General features: G+C 40.5%; 1 protein-coding gene across 1 annotated transcript; it reads left to right on the top strand.

Annotated features, from left to right (window-relative positions):
• The first annotated feature begins 4,136 nt into the window (after positions 1 to 4,136).
• Positions 4,137 to 13,574, top strand: LOC142100015 (proximal tubules-expressed gene protein-like). Its single transcript, XM_075184015.1, has 4 exons — positions 4,137 to 4,284; positions 8,995 to 9,112; positions 11,083 to 11,157; positions 12,441 to 13,574. Exons 1-4 carry the CDS (start codon positions 4,221 to 4,223, stop codon positions 12,517 to 12,519), a joined length of 336 nt encoding a protein of 111 aa, XP_075040116.1. The 5' UTR covers positions 4,137 to 4,220; the 3' UTR covers positions 12,520 to 13,574.
• Positions 13,575 to 21,377: the final 7,803 nt, after the last annotated feature.

Below are 21,377 nucleotides of genomic sequence, written 5' to 3'. Positions count from 1 at the left end.
TTTTCTACAACCATCTGTAGAAAACAGCAGGACGTAAAGATGCATTTACTGCAAATTTGTAAAACTGATTTACTTATCATCATCATCATCACCATTTATTTATATAGCGCCACTAATTCCGCAGCGCTGTACAGAGAACTCACTCACATCAGTCCCTGCCCCATTGGAGCTTACAGTCTATATTCCCTAACACACAAACACACACACACACACACAGACTAGGGTCAATTTGTAAGCAGCCAATTAACCTACCAGTATGTTTTTGGAGTGTGGGAGGAAACCGGAGCACCCGGAGGAAACCCACGCAAACATGGGGAAAACATACAAACTCCTCACAGATACGGCCATGATTGGGAATTTAACTCATGACCCCAGTGCTGTAAGGCAGAAGTGCTAACCACTACCTACGCCACCGTGCTGCCCAATCTCTTAAAAAAGTGATCCTGTCTCTTACTCGCAGTGGTGGCAGCTATTTTGTGGGGTCAGTCAACATCCTTGAGAGTACAGCCGATCTTTTTTTGGTGTCACAGGTTTCAAGTAAATTAATAGGCTGAGTTCAAACCCGCATTACGACATTGTCAGGTAACACAATGGGTGTCTCCAGAGGAGGTTATTACGAATGGTCCATAGCATTAAAGCAGCTTTGGACCCATGTGCACCTCCATTTGCGTAAATGTGACTATATTTCCTCCTGGAGCTTGGGCTTATGAAGAACAATGGCCACAGGGGCCGGAGTTTGTGCAGGCAAAGGGGAATTGAGGGGGTGTGACAGTGAAGTACGGAAGGGGTACACCAATGCACCTCATTATCGGAGTAGCACAGGAATGAAATATAATTTGGTGATGCGAGATTATTGTACTGAAATAAAGGAGTGGTGAGGGTACATTTTCAGGGTCACTGCTTGAAATACCCGTCTTTTTCCGCCCTCTCCTCTAAATTGTGCACCAGCGAGGAGCTGGACGAGACTGGGTCTCTTCTTGAATAAAACTAAATGCTTCCTATACACAGAGCACTGTGTAATAATAATAATAAATAAATGCATTGTTTTAAAAATGGGCTCCTTGTCTCTCCTTCTGCCTAAATCCTAAACCAAACTTAGTGCTACCTATCCTGGGCTGGTTCCCACTATAACTGAGAGAATACAAGTGAGGGGTTCTCTTGCGGTAGTGTGATCAAGCCCCAAGCTAGCCACCACAGGGCAGGTGTCACTGTGTGGGGAAATCACTTGTGATTGGCTGGCGGTGATGGGGACCCCGGGTCACAGTCATTAGTCATTTGGTGGTGATTGCTTGTAGTGAGCGGGTGGGTCATTTACTATGAAGACTTTTTTTTCTTCCTATTTGGATTATGATGATAGAAGCAAGAAGAAAGATGAAAATAATATGAACGACAACAGATCACAAAACATTTTTTATTTTCCATTTAATAAAGTGCATGAGGTTTTGTGGTATTTTTTATTCAATGAATGATTATTTGAAAACTAGGGTCCTCTGTCTACTGTGACCACTGGGGAGGCAAAGTTGCTAGATTGCCACTGCAATTATGAAATGTCTTAAAAACACCACTAAAACTTATCATGTGGCCCTTTATGTGTGTGAGCGAAGTGTTTAAAGATCTGATCAAACATTAATGTGTGTGCTAGCAGGTCCTCCACAGGGACAATATAGTAAACAATAAGGAAGCCCTGAAATCCCGAAAACTTTATTTCATGTCATAAAATTATATTTTTATTCGTCAAAACAAAAGCGTAATAAATATTTCAATCCAATAACCAGGTGTAAATGTATCAACCATCAGTTTTGTTATTCATAAGATTCTGTGATTTTGCTGGCGGGTTTTGAAAGGAGTTCTAGAGGAGGAGCTTATAAACGCCTATAACATGTCAGGTGCGGGCAGGATAAATGAGGACTACCTTCACCCCTGGATGTAGTGTAGGCAGAAATACACTCATTGGGCCCTAGTCATTTAGACAGTCATACTGAGCGGAGCATGCGGTTGTTTGAGACCGCAAGTAACTCAGCTCTGCATACTCCTGAAGTCACCAAGGAACGGATACGTGTGCTGATGACTACAGGTGTGGGTCTGCTCTGCTCTAATAGACCAGACACTGCAGGATAAGTTCAATACCTATGTGGAATCTAAATTCTCAAAGAATGTATAGAATTTTTTTTTATACTAATTAATGTTACATGTCAATAAAATAGTCATTTATGATAATACATGGAAGTTTTAAAAAATGTTAGCACGGTGGCTCAGTGGTTAGCACTTCTGCTTCACAGCGCTGGGGTCATGAGTTCAATTCCAGACCATGGCCTTATCTGTGTGAGGAGTTTGTATGTTCTCCCCGTGTTTGCGTGGGTTTCCTCCGGGTGCTCCAGTTTCCTCCCACACTCCAAAAACATACTAGTAGGTTAATTGGCTGCTATCAAAATTGACCCTAGTCTCTCTCTGTCTGTGTGTGTGTGTATGTTAGGGAATTTAGACTGTAAGCTCCAATGGGGCAGGGACTGATGTGAATGAGTTCTCTGTACAGCGCTGCGGAATAAGTGGTGCTATATAAACAAATGGTGATGATGATGATGTTTTGTTTTTCTTGATAAACATATATTAGCATGTCCTTCATGTCTACTGTACATAACAGCCATTTTTACAGTTGCCCTGATTGTAAACACATGTTATAGCATGCATACGATACTGACATAACTAGGACTCAGGACTAAGACTAGACCTCTAGCTGGAACAAGAGCTACCATAGAAAACCAGCGTACTGCTGTGTACGTCCATGTCTGACTTGGCTGCAGCTGCACGGGAGCGCCCTTACTGTACATTGCCTATGTGTATCCGCCCATTCCCCTCCCCGTTCCCTCCCTGACATTGTAGGCTGTAGTAAGTGTTGTTTGCACTCCAAGATGACTTGGAGGTGGCTGCGTTCTGTTGCATATCGTCCGGGTCTGAGCACGCGCACAATATTGTCATACGTTCCTTAATGACTCAGGCCCTCTGTGTTTTTGGATAGAAAAATAAAGCTTCTGCTTGGACATACTTGTAGAAAGGACGGCGGTCCAAATTTCTGAAACATAATTAGTATAATTTGAAATAAAGCAAATAAAATGACCGACAATATGAATATCTTACTCTGTATATAAATAGTATTACATTAGGCCTGTGTAAGCATTTATATGAGGACTGGTATCTCCTTGTGTGTCCTGCTTAGTGAAGGAGACATTTGCAAACACTGAACAGGATTAACCTCATTATTTAGTAACACATCCTAATAGTGTGGACTAAGTCAGTTACTAATTAATCTAAACAAACAGGTGAACTTTTATCAGCAACGCTTCATATAAATGTACAATAGACAGAGAGACGTTGGATGGGTTATATTTACCCTTAAAGTGATTGACAACTTAGACATTACCTCCATAATAAAACATTCCTTGCATAATATATCTTTATTGAAGCGTTACGAATGGATTTGCGATACTCTTGCTTTCAATAAGCATGATTCAGAGTGAAGCAGACACTCAACTTCAGGTACTGGTTTTATTTTTGGGATCCCCTATAAGTTAGATGTGAGGGGCATGTTCATTTAAGGAGAGGTGGTAAAACAATTTCATACTTCCTTTAAAACGTAAATGTATTCTATTGCTTGAATGTTTTAAAGGAAGTCCCAAATTATATTAATAGCTCCACATTTAATAAAAAATAACCCCTCATAACAAATTAATAGCTCACACCAACTGCTACATTACATTAATAGCCCCACACCAACTGCTATGTTACATTAATAGCTCCCACATTACATTGATAAAACAATAAATATATTTATTTTAAAACATGTTCAAATAAATTTCACTATGGTATTCCAAATGTACTTCTTAATTATTCTTCGAGCCCTGCCAAGCTTCCCTTCTCTCTTCCTTTATTAATCTGGAGACGTTCACTTCTCACTACATCTTGACAGATTGTAACAAAACATGTAATATTAAACAATGGATAAATACAGATATTCCTAATGTTTTGGTTTTTTTTTAATTGGATGATGAATTAGCTACTGTGACTGGAGCCAGGTCCCTCCCCAAACTAAGAGGTGTTTCCAAATTCCCATCAGGTTTGGCATTAACTGCTGAGGAATTCTTCCTTGTTCATCAGATCAGTGCGATGAGATTCTACATTACTGATTCACACACAGGACACATCGGAGGGGGCTCTTGTTCGCCATGTCCTCTCTCCAGCTTGTGATTCTCCTCCTGTTCTCAGTGGGACAAATCTCCTGCCAGTCTGGTAGGTTCTTTTATCAGCTTGCTCAGGGGAATAACAAATGTGAATTTTTCCCATCTGGATATTTTTTTAATACTCTATCCAATTACTGCTTTGTTAAGGAGTGCGGGTGTACACTTGTGTTAACCAGTGATCTGATCATTTAGTGAACCTCAAAGGGGCTCTCTACTTATTTAAGGAGTTTACAATAGCCCTTTGTACTTATACCTCTGCCAATGACTTTCGCCCCTGCTTGGCTCTCTGTGGCAGGGAGATCTGACACAACAGCTCTGTGTGAAAGCTTTGTAGTGGTAGATAAACTAACTGTACTCATACAGACATTTTATCTTTCTGTATATAATACTCAGAGCTAATTGTATAATTATGGAAATACTCTGACTTTTTTGTGTGAATTGTACACAGGTAAACAATGTTCACAGGTCTGCTCCAGCACAAATAGCTGATAACAGGGCAGTTAGTGTCATTTAATCATCCAACTGAAGTTGTGGGATGAACAGGTGCAGAAATATGGCAGCTTGCATCAAACGTTTTACTGGTCTTAGAACTACTTTGACAATTAAAGGAAGGCAATATATTACACTGATTGTGTGGCATCCTGATTGGAAGCATTGATAATTACTTTAAAAATGTGACTGCTGATGTTTAGGAAGTAAAGAATTTTTATAACTACAATTTTGCAAATGTCTCTGTTCTCTGTGTATGAGATACTATGCAAAATGTATCACTGCACACCTTGGAAAAGGTGGTAGGAGTGATCAATAATGGGGCATCACGGTGGCTCAGTGGTTAGCCTTTCTGCCTGACAGCACTGGGGTCATGAGTTTGTTTCCCGACCATGGCCTTATCTGTGTGGAGTTTGTATGTTTTCTCTATGCTTGCGTGGGTTTCCTTTGGGTGCTACGGTTTCCTCCCACACTCCAAAAACATACTGGTAGGTTCATTATCTGTTGTCAAATTGACCCTAGTCTCTTTCTCTCTCTCTGTGTATGTTAGGGGAATTTAGACTGTTAGCTCCAATGGGGCAGGGACTGATGTAAGTGAGTTCTCTGTACAACGCTGCGGAATTAGTCTCGCTATATAATCAGCTGATGAGGATGATAATGTAACAAATGACTAATAAAGCTTGCCAAGAGCTTGCATCCAACTTCATTATGGCCTGTAGTACACCCAAGTTGACATGTTTGGGGGATTAGCTGAACCATGGACAAATAATTTAATTTTGGTCAGACTTAATTAGAGATGGGCGGGCTCGGTTCCCCAGGAACACATAGATGTTTTACCAGGGTTTAGTGGGGACTCCTAAATTGTTGTGTCCGAGAACCATACATGCCTTATTTCATCTAAGAGATATTTTATCGTCCCTGAACTTAACACTGGCTCCAAGGGGCTTAACTAGACAATTAAGGGCCCCATAGCAAAGTTATATAGGGGCCCCTATGTATCACCCAATAAAGAAAAACTCACATATACGCATGGGGCTTCTACAGGGAAGGCGGGCCCCAGAGTCAGTGGGCCACATAGTAGCTTCACCCCCTGGGCCCACGCTAGTTATGTCATAGCCGACTCCTCTTCTGCCTAGGTCAATTAACCAACTGGTGTAAATGACTCCTTTTTCAGTTAATATAACCTTGGGCTCGTTATAAGTGGCCGCATTACCCTATTGCTGCCCCACTGTATACGCTGTCGCTCGTCTTGATATATTTAACATTGGAATTTATTTTCTTCTACAAACAGTGAGTTTCGAAATAAGTGATGTACCTAACATTTACAAAAGAACGTGAATCACCTGCTAGACTCACAGACTGCTGTTGTGTAATAGTGTACACAAGCTGACCATTGTTTCACTTTATCTTCCCAGAAGTCGTTTTAGCAATCCTAGAAATAGTTGTATGGCAGGAGTAGGGTTGAGATCCAAAGAAGAAAATAATGTTCTAAGTGGGGCACTTTGTGAACAATTGATAATACCTTTAATATCATGAAAACGTAATGCTTTATGAATTTCATTAAACTGGATTCCCATTTATTACAGATCAATTTGTAGCGAAATATTAAAAACCATAGAAGTGAAAAATGTGTTTTAAAATAGGTAGAAATACCACCAGCCTCGCTATATGATATCATGTATAATCAAAATAAAATACTATTATTGGTAATACACCTTTAGTGTGTGTCCTATTTATGAAAGACAATGGTCTACATATTCCTGGTCCAAGTATATTTCAGTACAATAAATAGCCACCTATATCTTATGGTATACAAATACCCTAAGACACTTAGGGCAAGATTTATTAAACTGCGGGTTTGAAAAAGTGGAGATGTTGCCTATAGCAACCAATCAGATTCTAGCTGTCATTTTGTAGAGTGTACTAAATAAATGATAGCTAGAATCTGATTGGTTGCTATAGGCAACATCTCCACTTTTTCAAACCTGCAGTTTAGTAAATTTAGCCCCAAGACTAATTAATAATGTGAGACAAGGCAGTTCCATAACATTTATTATGATAGAAAAATGTTAGAATTACAGCCATATGAATGGTCTGTTATCAGTCCAGCATACTCATTCTCAGCAGTCTGTATATATCACTTTTTTCACTTCTGTAGTTTTTAATATTTTGCTACAAATTGATCTGTAATTAATGGGAATCCATTTTAGTGAAATTAATAAAGCATTAAGTTTTAATGATATTAAAGGTATTAACAGTTGTTCACAGAGTGCCCCACTTAGAACATTCTTATCTTCTTTGGACCTCAACATATACTTTCTTAATGTTCTGGGTGCACCATCCGTTTTTGATTGTGTGTGATATTAAACTAAGTGAATAGAAAATTAAATACCTGGTACGGTGATACTTTCTGTGTTAGCCGGGGTAAGACACAGGTATTTTACAGAGAATTGGGCACTCCTTTTGTTTGCCCTATCAGAAACATGTGCAGGATTTCCATACAGTGAATTCAACTCTTTCCTCAAATACTGCCCCATTTATTAATTGTACATATACATCATAGATCCACACAAGTGTGGGGCCCTGTGTGATATTCATAGCGGGGCCCCCTGTATCCTACCAGAGAGGGAGTGGCTGTTGTCATAGGAGTTTTGACAACTTTTTTTTGTTTATAAAACCTTCCCTTAAAAATACTTTTAAATTGTTTGCATTGAGGTCCACGGCCAGGGTCAAACGCAGGATTTGCAGAGAGGGGTTTCCACACCACGCCGCCCGTGGGCGTGACCAGCATGCATGGGGGCGTGGCTATAATATTAGACAGTGCTTGGCTGCTCTCCAACTCTTCCTATCCCCATAATATACATGGGCAATGCTACATGCACTACTGTTAGGTGCACACAGCTCTCCCTTTTCAAGCAGAGTCGTGTGAAGTGGGGGCAGGGTCCAGCCACCTGAATTATACAGTGCCCCAGACTTGGAGGGGGTTTTCCAGGCACTAGGACCACCCCCCCCCCCCTCGGTTTGCCTATGACGGCAGCAGACACAAGCAACAAGTGGCCAGCAGCAAAGACAGCGATTAACAATAAACAGTGGTAGTGTGGGTGTACCAGTAATACAGCGCGCTCAATGATCCAATGACTATCGATGACATAAAGCCTGGTACTGTCACACAGGACTGGCAAGTTGTGGCTCAGATTAGCTGAACTGAGCACAGAGCACAATAATAGGTTTCTGAGTGAAAAAAAAGTGTACTTTTGTTAGAAATGTATCTTTCTATGTCACAGACACAGCAGATTCTCCCCATCCACGGTTCTCTTTTCCCCATCCACGGTTCTCTTCTCCCCTCTCCACGGTTCTCTTCTCCCCTCTCCACGGTTCTCTTCTCCCCTCTCCACGGTTCTCTTCTCCCCTCTCCACGGTTCTCTTTTCCCCTCTCCATGGTTCACTCATACGCCCTGCTCCATGGCTCTTCACAGTTCTCTCACCCGCTCCACCGCATGTCCTTGATATTACTATAATGCTGATAGTCCATAGGGTGAATGGGACCCTGGAGCCCTGAAGTTGAGGGTCCTACTGAGATATGGGGACCTGTGTGGTGGTACTCCCCAAAGGCTGGACCTGCCCACATATAGGATGCAGCCATATAGTATTGTACATATGTACGGTGCCCATTAAGGTAATCTGCTGCGTTAGGCTTTTTTGAAATGACCATTTTACTTCAAAATACCTAAACAATGCAGAAAATGGTTTAGGGCTTGATAAATAGGCCCCTATGAATCCAGGAAGGTTATGGGGGGCTATAATAAGCCCTCTACTGACAACAACACAGAAATGCATTACGGTCCCTTCAACTTAAATAGAAATTATAATGACTTGTCCCAATTAAAGTCCCGTTAACTGCTGAAGTTAAAATGACATACATGTATATAACATACCCATCTTAGCCCCGCCCCCTGCTGCAATTGGCCAAAATTGTGACAATCGTTTAGGGGGTGAGGCCAAAATGATGCAATTCATCATGCCCCACCCTCGCCCGCCCACCTCCCCCGGGATCTCCCTGAAGCCAACGAGGAGAAGTTGGCAAGTATGAAATATATGGTTCTTACACGGTTATTTAATAAATGATGTCATGTTTTGTGTTTAGCCTCAGCTCAATGTACTCTTTCAAACAGCAATGTGAATGTTTTAGCTACGACCATTAATGGTTCCTCATAATATCTTGCAGCATTGATTTTCCTCTGCATACAATGTCTAATCTCTTGTTTTGCAGGCAATAACCAGGGCAGAAAGATTCCTCAATGGGCCACCGGCCTTATCTCAGTCGTCGTCTTCCTCTTCCTTGTCTTTGTGATCTACATGGGGAAAAAACTTTGGAAGAGAAGATCCACGTGAGTTTTCTGAGTTTGTACTAATCTGGGGGTAATTATTAATAAATTGGCAACAAACCATGACTTCATGTGCAACCGGCTGCAGCAAATGAGTTCATCTTGTGTTAGACAATTTTTAATCTAGTTAGTTATGTTTTTGCTAAAGGTCTCTTTCAAACTATTTCTTCAGTCTGGGTGGGACGAATCAATTCCCAATGATGTGTTGCCAAACATCACTGTATAGTTCGGCCACGCAGACTTCCGGGTACTACGTTACATCGCCGCTGTCTATTGTTGCTGAGTTGTCAAACCTGCACGATCCTTAGAAATCACCCCAGCGGGTGTAAGTTAGATGTCACTCTGGTGACTTGCATTAGTTTCAATGCTCCTATAAATATGGAAAAAATATAATATAGATAAAAAAAATTCATTTATTTGGGTAAACTGTATCCTTCTGATGAAAAGAGAAAAAGCGCTATACTTTTAAAAGAGACAAATCTAGGTAAAACAAAAACTTTCATCATCAGGGTTTAGTTACACTTCATCTCTCCACTAATCTGTGAGCAGGTTGTATTCTGATGTATTGTGCAACACAAGGTGTATTTAACACACACACACACACACACACACACACACACACACAATTCTATTGCTACAGACGCACTCCACCCAGCTATAAGCTTTTGTTTTTCTTAACTTGCTTGGCTGGTTTTTATGCATTGCATATTTAAATACCGACATAACAAATATAATGCCAGCCAGGGGTGGGTACTGGCCAGGGGAGGGCTGGCAAATTTTAGCCTGGGGGGCAAGACTGGACTCAGCAGCCTATTAGGAGCATTTTAAAGGAAAAAAAATGCAGATGGCCCAGTGACCCAGCCCAAGGTAGCCCACTATGGGACTGGCCCGGGGGGCATTTGCCCCCTTGTCCCCCGGCCCAGCCTGACCCTGGTACTGGCAGGATAAATATAAATTATTGGAAGTAGTAAAAGTGGAAAAACTCTCTATCCCTTTAATCTACGTTCTGTCACTAAAGGAACACTCACTTGTATTTGCTGCATCCCAAATCAGTGTTTAACCCTGCAATGCTCTGATTACATCTGTACCATCTTTATCAGGTATGTTTGTCTGCCCTCTATAAACATTATTTATTTAATAGCTTCTTGATCTGATTTCTTCCTGAATGAATCAGTAAGCAGCAAGAGGGGGGAACATGCTTATCTTTGGCAGTCCTTCATGCCTTCAATATTGTAGACAAGAAAGTCAACATTATTTGGCCATGCACTTTCCACTTAAAGAAGACCAGGGGGTATATTTACTAAACAGTGGGTTTGAAAAAGTGGAGATGTTGCCTATAGCAACCAATCAGATTCTAGGGCCTGATTCATTAAGGATCTTAAATGAAGAAGTATCTTATTTCAGTCTCCTGGACAAAACCATGTTACAATGCAAGGGGTGCAAATTAGTATTCTGTTTTGCACATAAGGTAAATACTGACTGTTTATCCATGTAGCACACAAATATCAACTTTAAATTTCAGTGTAGAAATAAGCTATCAAGTATTTGTGTGCTACATGAAAAAACAGTCAGTATTTAACTTATGTGCAAAACAGAAAACTAATTTGCACCCCTTGCATTGTAACATGGTTTTGTCCAGGAGACTGAAATAAGAAGTTTCTCAAGTTAAGACCCTTAATGAATCAGGCCCCAAGACATCAGTCCTTTTTCCATGAATTAATGTCTAGTTTTGTTGTTGCTGAGCAACCATCAGCTGGTCTCCTCAACAGTGCGACATGAACACATGTAAAGCCCATGTTTTACATAGTGCTACATACACTGAGCTCCACGTATGGAGGTTATAGAATGTTCTGAACCTTCACAGAATGTGGAAGCTTCAAAGAACTCTGGATTTGTGCTGTATATTTTTCATGAAGCTTTTGCAGTTGCTGGACTTTCTAATGTTTTCCTTTTGCTATTTTTTTTATTTCCAGAGGGTCCATGGAAAAACCAGCAGACTATGACGATGTGGCTGTTCCTAATGGTACTTTTGTTCATCATGTAAATGGGTATGTATTACAACAAAGCAATTTATAGCTTTTGCCTGCAATCCACCATAGGTATGTAGACATAGAATGCAACACCTGATTACATTACCTGTGGGTCCTGCCCAACTAGGTGCTAAATTCACTACAAACCTCCATCCTGACTACCAGGATGTCAGTTACGCTCTTCACCCAACTGCCAAATTTGGCTTTCCAAAGCTCAGTTAACAGTTGTATTTCATAGGGAAAGGGCCAACTAAAAAAAAAGGAAGGGGTGTGTTGTACAAATGGACACTATGGGCCTGAATCATTAAGGCAAAAAAGGAGTAAATGTTCTCTGGGACAAACCATGTTACAATTTAAGGGGTGCAAATTAGTTTATTATTTTGCACATAAGTTAAATACTGGCTGTTTTTTCATCTAGCACACAAATACTTGCTAGCTTTATTACTGCACTGAAATTTAAAGTTGATCTAGGACATGCCCTACCCAGGGCCGGTGCTAGGGTTCTCGGCGCCCTAGGCAAAATTTCAAGATACCACCCCCCCCCCCCCCCCCTTCCTCGCGAACACACCAAATACCTTCCTCACAGGCCCTTACCTACTCGACTGTGAACCTGAAGACAGGCGCCGCCGGACAGACTATCACATGATCACTGACTTACGTCAGTGATCATGTGTGAGATGCACCGGGCAGCCGGCGCATCTCACTGAAGAGGACGGCGGACAGTTAAAAAACAGCGCCTACCGCCGCTGCAATTCTCTCACTAGCCGCTGACTAGATTTTAAAATCTAGTCAGCGGCGCCCTGCAGGTCCCGGCGCCCTAGGCAACTGCCTAAGGTTGCCTAATGGGAGCGCCGGGCCTGGCCCTACCCCAAATAAAAATCTGTCCACACATTTAAAATTTACCCCCCACCCCCTTCAATGCAACATGGTTTTGCCCAGGTGCAAATGTTGCTCCTTTTTTATGCTTTGCTCTCCTTAATGACTCAGGCCCTATAATTTAAATGTTTCTCTTTTAATGATTATATATATATATATATATATATATATATATATATATATATATATATATATATATATATACACATACATACATACATACATACATACTGGCTAATACTTGTTCAAAAAATGCTATATATCTTGCCTTCTTAATATATTTCCTAGCTAGAGATGATTTTCACACATATAGAATTTGACCTACTTGACAATGGCACTGGTCACTGTAGGTTCAGTTGGCTCCAGTAAATAGTCTGCTAATAGTTCCAACATCAAATATTGATGTTTCCTCATTTTTATTTCAGATTTAGTGAACACGAGCACGTGTATGACAACCCAACTGCAGTTTATGAGAATGATATTGAACTCTCTACTCCTATGTAATAATGCCTCCTGGTATTTCTTTTTTCGACCTGTATTTGGAACAACGGATTACCGCAATGGCGGTGATGTGGAAACATTGATAATGATTAAAGAAAAAAACAAACACAATTCCGTTAGAAAAGAACTGGAAAACTTTTCACCTTACCACTCGAGGTCTCTGCTGTCTCTGTATTCATCGGACACGTTAATGATTATTTTAAAGGAGACTGGTATCTAAATCATGTTTTTTATAAAAGCACAGTAGCTCAGTGATTAGCACTTCTGCCTCCCAGCACTGGTGTCATAAATTCGATTCCCATCCATGGCCTTATCTGTGTGGAGTTTGTATGTTCTCCCTGTGTTTGCGTGGGTTTCCGCCGGGTGCTCCAGTTTCCTCCCACATTCCAAAAACATACTGCTAGGTTAATTGGCTGCTATCAAATTGACCCTAGTCTGTGTGTGTGTGTTAGGGAATTTAGACTGTAAGCTCCAATGGAGCAGGGACTGATGTGAGTGAGTTCTCTGTAAAGCGCTGCGGAATTAGTAGCGCTATATAAATAGCTGATGATGATGATAAGTCATGTAATAAATATACAGTAAACCTATGCTTAAGATGTTATTTGTACAGCTAGAATTCACACTGACAGTGGGTTTTCACCTTTTGTTATGAAAGATGGGCATTGGTAGTGTGAGTCATGTGATTTACGGCTAGAATTGACAGCTCCACAAGCACCCAATCAGGAGCCAGCTAACATTTCTAACAACCTGTCGGATTATCCGTCTCTCATAGACCATTAAGAAGTTGTGCCCTTATTAATCAAATATAAACCCACATATAGCAAGAAGCCTTCCTTTTCACCTTAAGCTCGGTGCTTTGGAGGACTCCATCCGACCACAGAACTGCAATAGAGTTCTATGGATGGAGTGTTAATTTAAGGAGAGTTTATCCAAGAAGATTACCCCTTTAAAAATCAGGGGCCTGATTCATTAAGGATCTTAACTTGAGAAACTTCTTATTTCAGTCTCCTGGACAAAACCATGTTACAATGCAAGGGGTGCAAATTAGTATTCTGTTTTGCACATAAGTTAAATACTGACTGTTTTTCATGCAGCACACAAATACTTGATAGCTTATTTGTACACTGAAATTTAAAGTTGGTATTTGTGTGCTACATGAAAAAACAGTCAGTATTTAACTTATGTGCAAAACAGAATACTAATTTGCACCCCTTGCATTGTAACATGGTTTTGTCCAGGAGACTGAAATAAGAAGTTTCTCAAGTTAAGATCCTTAATGAATCAGGCCCCAGGACACTGGTGCATTGAGCAAATGGAGAGGGTCCCTAGATGAGGGATTCCAACCGGTACTAAGTACAAATGAGGAATAAGGGAAGAGTTTTCATCACAGAAGATGATGTGGAGAAAAACCTCTTTAATAGTGTCAATGGGATTGTAAACAAGGATTTTTATTACAGAATGTGTATTATTATTATTTTTTTCTTATGTTTTAGATATTTATCAAACCTTCTAAAAAGCAAAAGTGGAGGTGTTGCTCATAGCAACCAATCAGATGCTAGCTATCATTTATCTAGTACATTCTAGAAAATGATAGCTAGAATCTGATTGGTTGCTATGGGCAACACCTCCACTTTTGCTTGTAAGATGGTTTGATAAAATATACCCTTAGAGCTTTTTTTTTTTCTAACAATTACTTGCGCAACAAACAAGAAGGAATTCGCAATAGATCAGCTATATAATGACAAGGTTTGGTTATAAGAGGAGGATGGTAAATAGTTTACCCAGATACCTAATAATCTGTTAATAGTAACCCTGCGTCTCAGAACTTTCCCAGCATTGTCAGCACTTTCTTCTAGGTTCAGAGAAACAGATCAGCTATTGAGCAGTGTTTATTAAAGCTCTTCTGTGGTAGGTCAGAAGGGGAAAAAACTTCTCCGTTTAGAAATTTGATTATGACAATTTCCAGAAATGCTCAACATCAATACCTCTATCATTATGTATAGTACCTAGTGATATGTTACCATATCTATTTATTTAATTAAATGATGGCTGCAAAGGTCTAAAATTGAACCCCACTCCTCTTGACTCCTGTGACCTTGACTGAGCCATCCCCTCTTCAGCGCTGCAGGCGCCCTAGGAGATCGGTCTAGTCTGCCATCCCTGCAGCTGCCATCATTATATCATCTTTAGTCAGCCAATGCTATGATCCCAGTGCAATAAGGATTGTGGCTGCATGGAAGTAGTATCAGTGGCTTAGTGATTAGCACTTCTGCCTCACAGATCGATTCCCGACCATGGCCTTATCTGTGTGGAGTTTGTATGTTCTCCCCGTGTTTGCGTGGGTTTCCTCCTGGTGCTCCGGTTTCCTCCAACACTCCAAAAACATACTGGTAGGTTAATTGGCTGCTATCAAATTGACCTTATTCTGCGTGTCTGTTTGTGTATGTTTATTAGGGAATTTGGACTGTAAGCTCCAATGGGGCAGGGACTGATGTGAATGAATATCCTCTGTGCAGTGCTGCGGAATTAGTGGCGCTATATAAATAAATATATTGATGATGATGATAGTATTGTGTATCCTGATGACTGGAGCAAAAGACGGGGCCAATATAGAGCTATGTTTGGTTCATACTCCAAATGTGGCCCTTTGTCTTAGGGACCCGATTACTCCAGAGATGGAGGTCCCAGAGGATGAACCCTACAGTTAAGGTAAAGGGGGTGGATGTTTCCTTTTATACAATTTCCACGTAAGAAGTGTAATTATTTTTTAATGTCCTTTAAAATATTTAATGACATTCTAATATAATATCACTCTCCCTATAACAAAGATGTTGGCAGTTGTGTGAAACTGGCTGTATGATGGAAAACTGTATACTGTAAATTATGGTCATTAAATCTATAAATATGACTTGTCTGTATTAAAGACACACACACCACAAGCGATGACACTGATATACAATGTGGTCCCTTAACCGTCTTTATCACCAAGACTTTAGTATGCCAATGATTCATAAAGTAGCCTACACACTAATGTAATGTACAATACAGCTATGTCTTTGACTGAAATAATAGAATGGAGAACTAGACAGTGATCTGATAGAACTGTGTATGGTATAGCTTAGTACAGCTGAAAACAGCATCCGCTCACCCAATGTCAGTACATGATTCAGTAATAACAGTGTAAGTTCTCAAACACATGGGGGTGGAAATAAACACTAGTTAGAAGCATCGACAAAACCTTGTACTTTGCCCTCACTTTTAACAGAGCATTACAAGCATGTTCTAAGGCTCTCCTTGCAGCATAGTGTAATGTACACATAATGAGATCTTTCATAGAGCACCATTCTATTCTACCTTGTGTTGACATATCTGAAAGCTCAAGGGAACATTGTCATTTAAGTAAAGCGTATTGAAGAGGATACTTGTCATAAAGTGTCTGTGTACAGGTCCATTCACTTACATCATTTTGGGGTTAACAGAGTCGAAGAGCGTTTTATAGGCTTTAAAATTGGTTAAAATTATGCACGAGACCTAAGTGATATTTTTAGCACATGTCGCGATGAGATAAGTGAAGACTTTGCAGTTTGACTGAGGGTCACTTTGTTACTTTAGCCTAGTGATCATTTTATAAACTGGAGAGTAAACCATGAACTTTAAAGAACTGCATTAATTAAATCCAGATGGGACTTTTAATTTATCATTTGCTGTTAAGTGTTCTAGAAAATGAGTATGTAACGTCCCAGCATTCTCATTGTTTAGGGCACGGCATGGTAATGTATTTTCAGCTTTGTTCGTTCAATTTTTAATGTTTTTCTCATGGCTGGTGCTGGTCTGTTCTAGTTTTGGAACACGTGTGGGTATAATATATATATATATATATATATATATATATATATATATATATATATATATATATATATATATATATATATATATATATATATATATATATATATTTTTTTTAGTGTAAGCATTGAAAGTTGTTCCATATTTCAGTATGATGCTTTGTTAAGTTTTTTAATGTAGGTTAATATATTTATCATTGTTTCTGCTTTCTCTTTTATGGGTTCGGATGCTCACAATATCAATATTTGTACTGTGCAGCAAATTTGCCCGAAATAACTTGAATTTACAGAATATGTTGGCACTATCATCATCATCATCAGCTATTTATATAGCGCCACTAATTCCGCAGCGCTGTACAGAGAACTCAGTCCCTGCCCCATTGGAGCTTACTGTCTAAATTCACACACACACACGGGTCAATTTGATAGTAGCCAATTAACCTACTTGTAGGTTTTTGGAGTGTGGCACTGTATTGGTGATGGATGATCTGTGATATTTTTTTTTTAAAGTATTTCTTTCTATGAAAATAACATAATAAAACCCACACATACATGCAAATACTATAGTATACACACACAAATATTAAAAATACATACAATTTAAGGTTATTTAAACAAGAAAAGATAAAAACTAAAATACAAGGCAACATAGTGTAATGTGAAAGGAGGCGGAAACGGCATGGGAAATGTATTTAAGTATAAACCATTTTTTTTACAGTAGATCTGTTTTAACAGATTCAAAAAGCCCCTTTTGCACTTGTCTGATTCTGTCAGTGGCTATATATCCCTCTCTGGTGTAACCAGGGCCGTCAAAAGGAATTTAAGGCCCTGGTACAGTTAGTTTTTGCCCCCCCCCCCCACCTTCCTCCATAGATGAGCAGTGAAAGGGTTGTGTGCTCCTGTCATGACCTTGTCTCGCCCCCCTATCCCGCGGACGGGGAGAGACCTGTTGGGAGAAATGTAATAATTATATTTAGACAGCATGTGTTGTGCAGACTAAGAACCCCTTAATATAAGGACATCTCAACAGGTGTGTGGTGAAAGCATCAAAATGGATAAGGGGGGATTCCAGGTACCCAGAGTCCCCCAATCTAGGCAAAACTTATAGATTAAAATATTAAGAGGAATTGTTTCTTTGCCATTTCTAGCATCCCAATGACTTATACTCACTCCTGCTGGCAAGGCTGTGTGATTCGTAGGGTTATCCTGAGCAGGACATATATACATATAATATTTACTATATGTGTATTATTTTTGTCAGTATGAATATACACAGAATCAGGGGTGAAACAGTGCAATGTCAATGCTGTTCTCTCCTCCAAGGGCCCCTCTCCCCTCTCAATATAGCATGTGCTGGACAGCGGGCCCACTGACCGGACTGTGGCATCATCAGAACAGGCCTCAAAAGAGCAGAGTGGGGGAGTCAGAGGGGGGCGGGGGTCTCAGAGGTGGGGGCAACCCGGACCCTGTACCAGCAACTACGGACCCCGTAAACAACAATGTAACTAGGGCTGTGTGTGAGGGGCGCAATGCTGAAGGGGGCACAGTTTATGAATATTTTAGGTTAATTCATACTTGCCAACCTTTTTAAACTTCTTTCCGGGAGATTCCAGGCAGGGGGGCGTGGTTGGAGGGTGGGATGAATTGCGTCATTTTGACAACAAGATGCCGTTTGCGTGATATTTGCCTGCTCTCCTGGGAGTCCGGGAGACTTACCCGAATTTTGGGAGTCTCCCGGACATTCCGGGAGAGTTGGCAAGTATGGGTTAATTTGGTTAAAATTGAAGACTACGGGGGCAGCAGTTTTCCTTCTCTTCCCAGGCACTACCTTTTTAAGTTGCGGCTCTGTCCGTAACCCCAGCGCGCTCTGAACCCATGACAGGTAGGCCCCTGCACTTAATATAAATATTCAATTTAGAGGTAAAATTGGATTCCTCCCTGTCAAAGTCTCGTATTTGCTTCTGACATCACAACTGTACAATGCAAAAGTTACTCTGCACTAAATAATAACATTATTGTCTACGTCTCCGTTAATATTAAAGACATAGCTAATAAACATAATGCACTGAAATACAGTGTATGTACACAGAGAATATACATGGCGGTATTTCTTTTACAGTCTAGACAATATTTATTAAAATGAATGTCTAATATATAATATTTAGCTCTGGCAGCTTATGGTGATACATGGAAGTTGATATTATCAAATACAATGTGTCACAATCAAAACAACCTGTAGATCGGATACCGTTACAATCTATGTGCAAAACTTTGTTGCAAAACTATACCAGGCCCAGGCTCGGGGTCCTGTAATCTCTATCGCAGTGAGACAAAGTCAGCAGTTATTCTCCTTTCCTGAAAGATAAGGACCAACTGACTAGATCTTCTGGCCTGATCGTATCATATAGTAACTAATATGCAACGTGTATGAGGCTAACAAACGTTAGGAATAATATTACAACATTGTAACTGTTTTATTTCATTTCTTGGAGGAGAAAAAGAGAGGAATAGAGAGCGATCCCTCCATCAGGGAAGAGAATATTGTGGATGTCCTGCTGATTCTAAGCCACAGTGCAGAAAACCTGATGGGCTAATTCAAGTGCAGACTCATTTGTTACAAGCTCTGTGTGTTGCCAAATTACTGGTGGGTAATCAGCTTCACCTATCTCCAGTATCGCAGGGACACGTCGTGTGCATTGTAATGATAGGGAATGGAGGCTCCTGACGGGGAGATAGGAACTGTGAAAGTATCTTTCTGCTGTGCCAGACGCTGATACCGTGTAAAACCCAGCACTTGTGGCCCCCGCGGGACCCCCAGATAACATCGCAGGCTGATAACGCAATGTTTTGCAACACAAACTGATGAAAAGGTGGGAAGATTAAGAAAAAGAAAACAGTTTACAAATGTTATAGTCATTAACATAACGGTTCAATGCTTTGTTAGGCTGGGTACACGCTACAGAAAATTTCTAGCCCTGCGATATCGTTGGTGGTTTCACCAATGACTGAAGTCTGATCAGCTGCAGATTCCTGTGCACACACTATACACGTTTTAAACTATTTTTACGCGACCGAGCTGTGATTTTTGTCTGTCATAACCATCGTCTCATAAGATTGTGACTCACGTACACACTGCGCAGGTATATGGCCTCCCAACAGCAATTTGCTCAATAGATATAAATAAAAGGCTGAACCTCAGTGGACACAACACCCACAAACAAGGATTCAGGAAAAAGAAATACATTATTACCATTCATTCTATTGTACAGCTTTGTGTATAGTGTACGTTCTGTTGGTTATACCTTCTGATGTTACTAAACTTGTTCGGTGGTGTTAATGTGGATGTTGAGCCACAATGCTTTTGTAACTTAGAGTTTGCTGTTTATTTAAAGATGATAACAACAGATAAATACAGTTACTCACAGTTGCTTGTAGTACAGCAGGCAGAATACACTTTATGCAGTACAGGTCCTTGCAGGGCCGTCTTTTCCACTGGGCACAATAGGCAGGTGCCCGGGGGCCCCATGGGCAAGGGGGCCCCATAGGCAGGGCTCTTAATTAGAATAAATAATCCTGCAAAAAAAAACAACTTACCTTTTGCGTCAGGTCACATGGCAATCCGGCTCCCTCCCTGTTCCCCTTCTCTGTGCTGAGCTCGCATTGAATGTCGGGCGTGATGTCATCACGTCCGATATTATCTTTGAGGAACGCAGCACAGAGGAACCACGACGCGAGAAACAACGGAGAAGCAAGCGAAAGGGAGGATTCAAAGAAGCAGAAGAAACAGAATAAGCAAAGAGAAGAGAAGAAGGGGATGCAATCGGAGAACAAGGCGATTGAAAGGTAGGTGAAGGGAGGATTTGGTTGTTTAGTTGCTGCACTTCAAGGGTCACTGAGCGAGTACATTTAAAAAAACAGTGATTATATATATGAAGTATGTATGTAGGGGCCATGATGCACTGCTTTGCCCAGGGGCCCATAATGTTGCTATGATGGCTCTGGGTCCTTGTATTGCAGTAGCTATACTGTTGTATATGGTGGTACACTCTTATACTGTATGCATATGGATGCAGGCACATATATATATATATATACACACTGTGTGTTGTACACAGTATGTTGTGGTGGTACAGACTTTCCTAATATGACACAGGGAGTCTCCGGTCACTGTATAATCAGTTTGAGGTATTTTATATGAGCAATGGTACGCATCACTTGACAAAGCGCCCGTCTTTCTCAAGCCCCGATGGAAGAACCAGTGCAAAAAGCCGGACTTTCGGTTTACAGGGTTCCAGCATGCGCAGTAGCGCAAAACGGAAATAGATTGTCCTCCGCCCCACTTCTGCCTCCACTAGACAACCGGGGATTACACCGTATCCATGGATGCTAACACGTTTGTCAACTCCGTTCACACCTGCACAATTATTACAATTTATTTTAATATAATAGCCACAATAAATATTTTCACATGTGTTACAAAGCAGGTTGTATACACTTACATACAGGAACACATCAATGATATATGGAGCATATGAAACAGGTTTATTATTCACCATTAAAAGAACACTATTCCCAATTGCTTAACGTTTTGACAGCGCACCACGTGACAGACGTAGTGACATCATCATAAATTTCAATATGCATATTATTGTTTAGAAAATAACAAATGTTAAACCACAAACCTTTATACAATTATTTCAGGCACCCGCGGCCACCAGAAATTTGGAGGGTTGCATGAGAAAATGTATACATGACTTTAAATCATTGGATGAATTGTTATTTGTTTGCTATGCTTTAATGCAATTAAAAAAAACGAACAATTAGGCTGGGTACACACTACAGTGTTTTTAGCCGGTTATCAGGCCATCCAACAAAAAACGACCGCTTGGCCCGATATCGCATTAGTGTGTACACTGCAACGATGAACGATTAATGTTCCAAAGCAGATTGTATCGTTTCACTTGATTTTTAAACATAACTAAAATTCTTATTCAACGATGGAACGATGTAGTTCCA

This window comes from Mixophyes fleayi, chromosome 8 (assembly GCF_038048845.1).
Source record: "Mixophyes fleayi isolate aMixFle1 chromosome 8, aMixFle1.hap1, whole genome shotgun sequence".
In the NCBI taxonomy this organism is placed as follows: domain Eukaryota; kingdom Metazoa; phylum Chordata; class Amphibia; order Anura; family Limnodynastidae; genus Mixophyes; species Mixophyes fleayi.
Note: the sequence above shows the minus strand (reverse complement) of the source record. Positions and strands in the feature narration are given on the sequence as shown.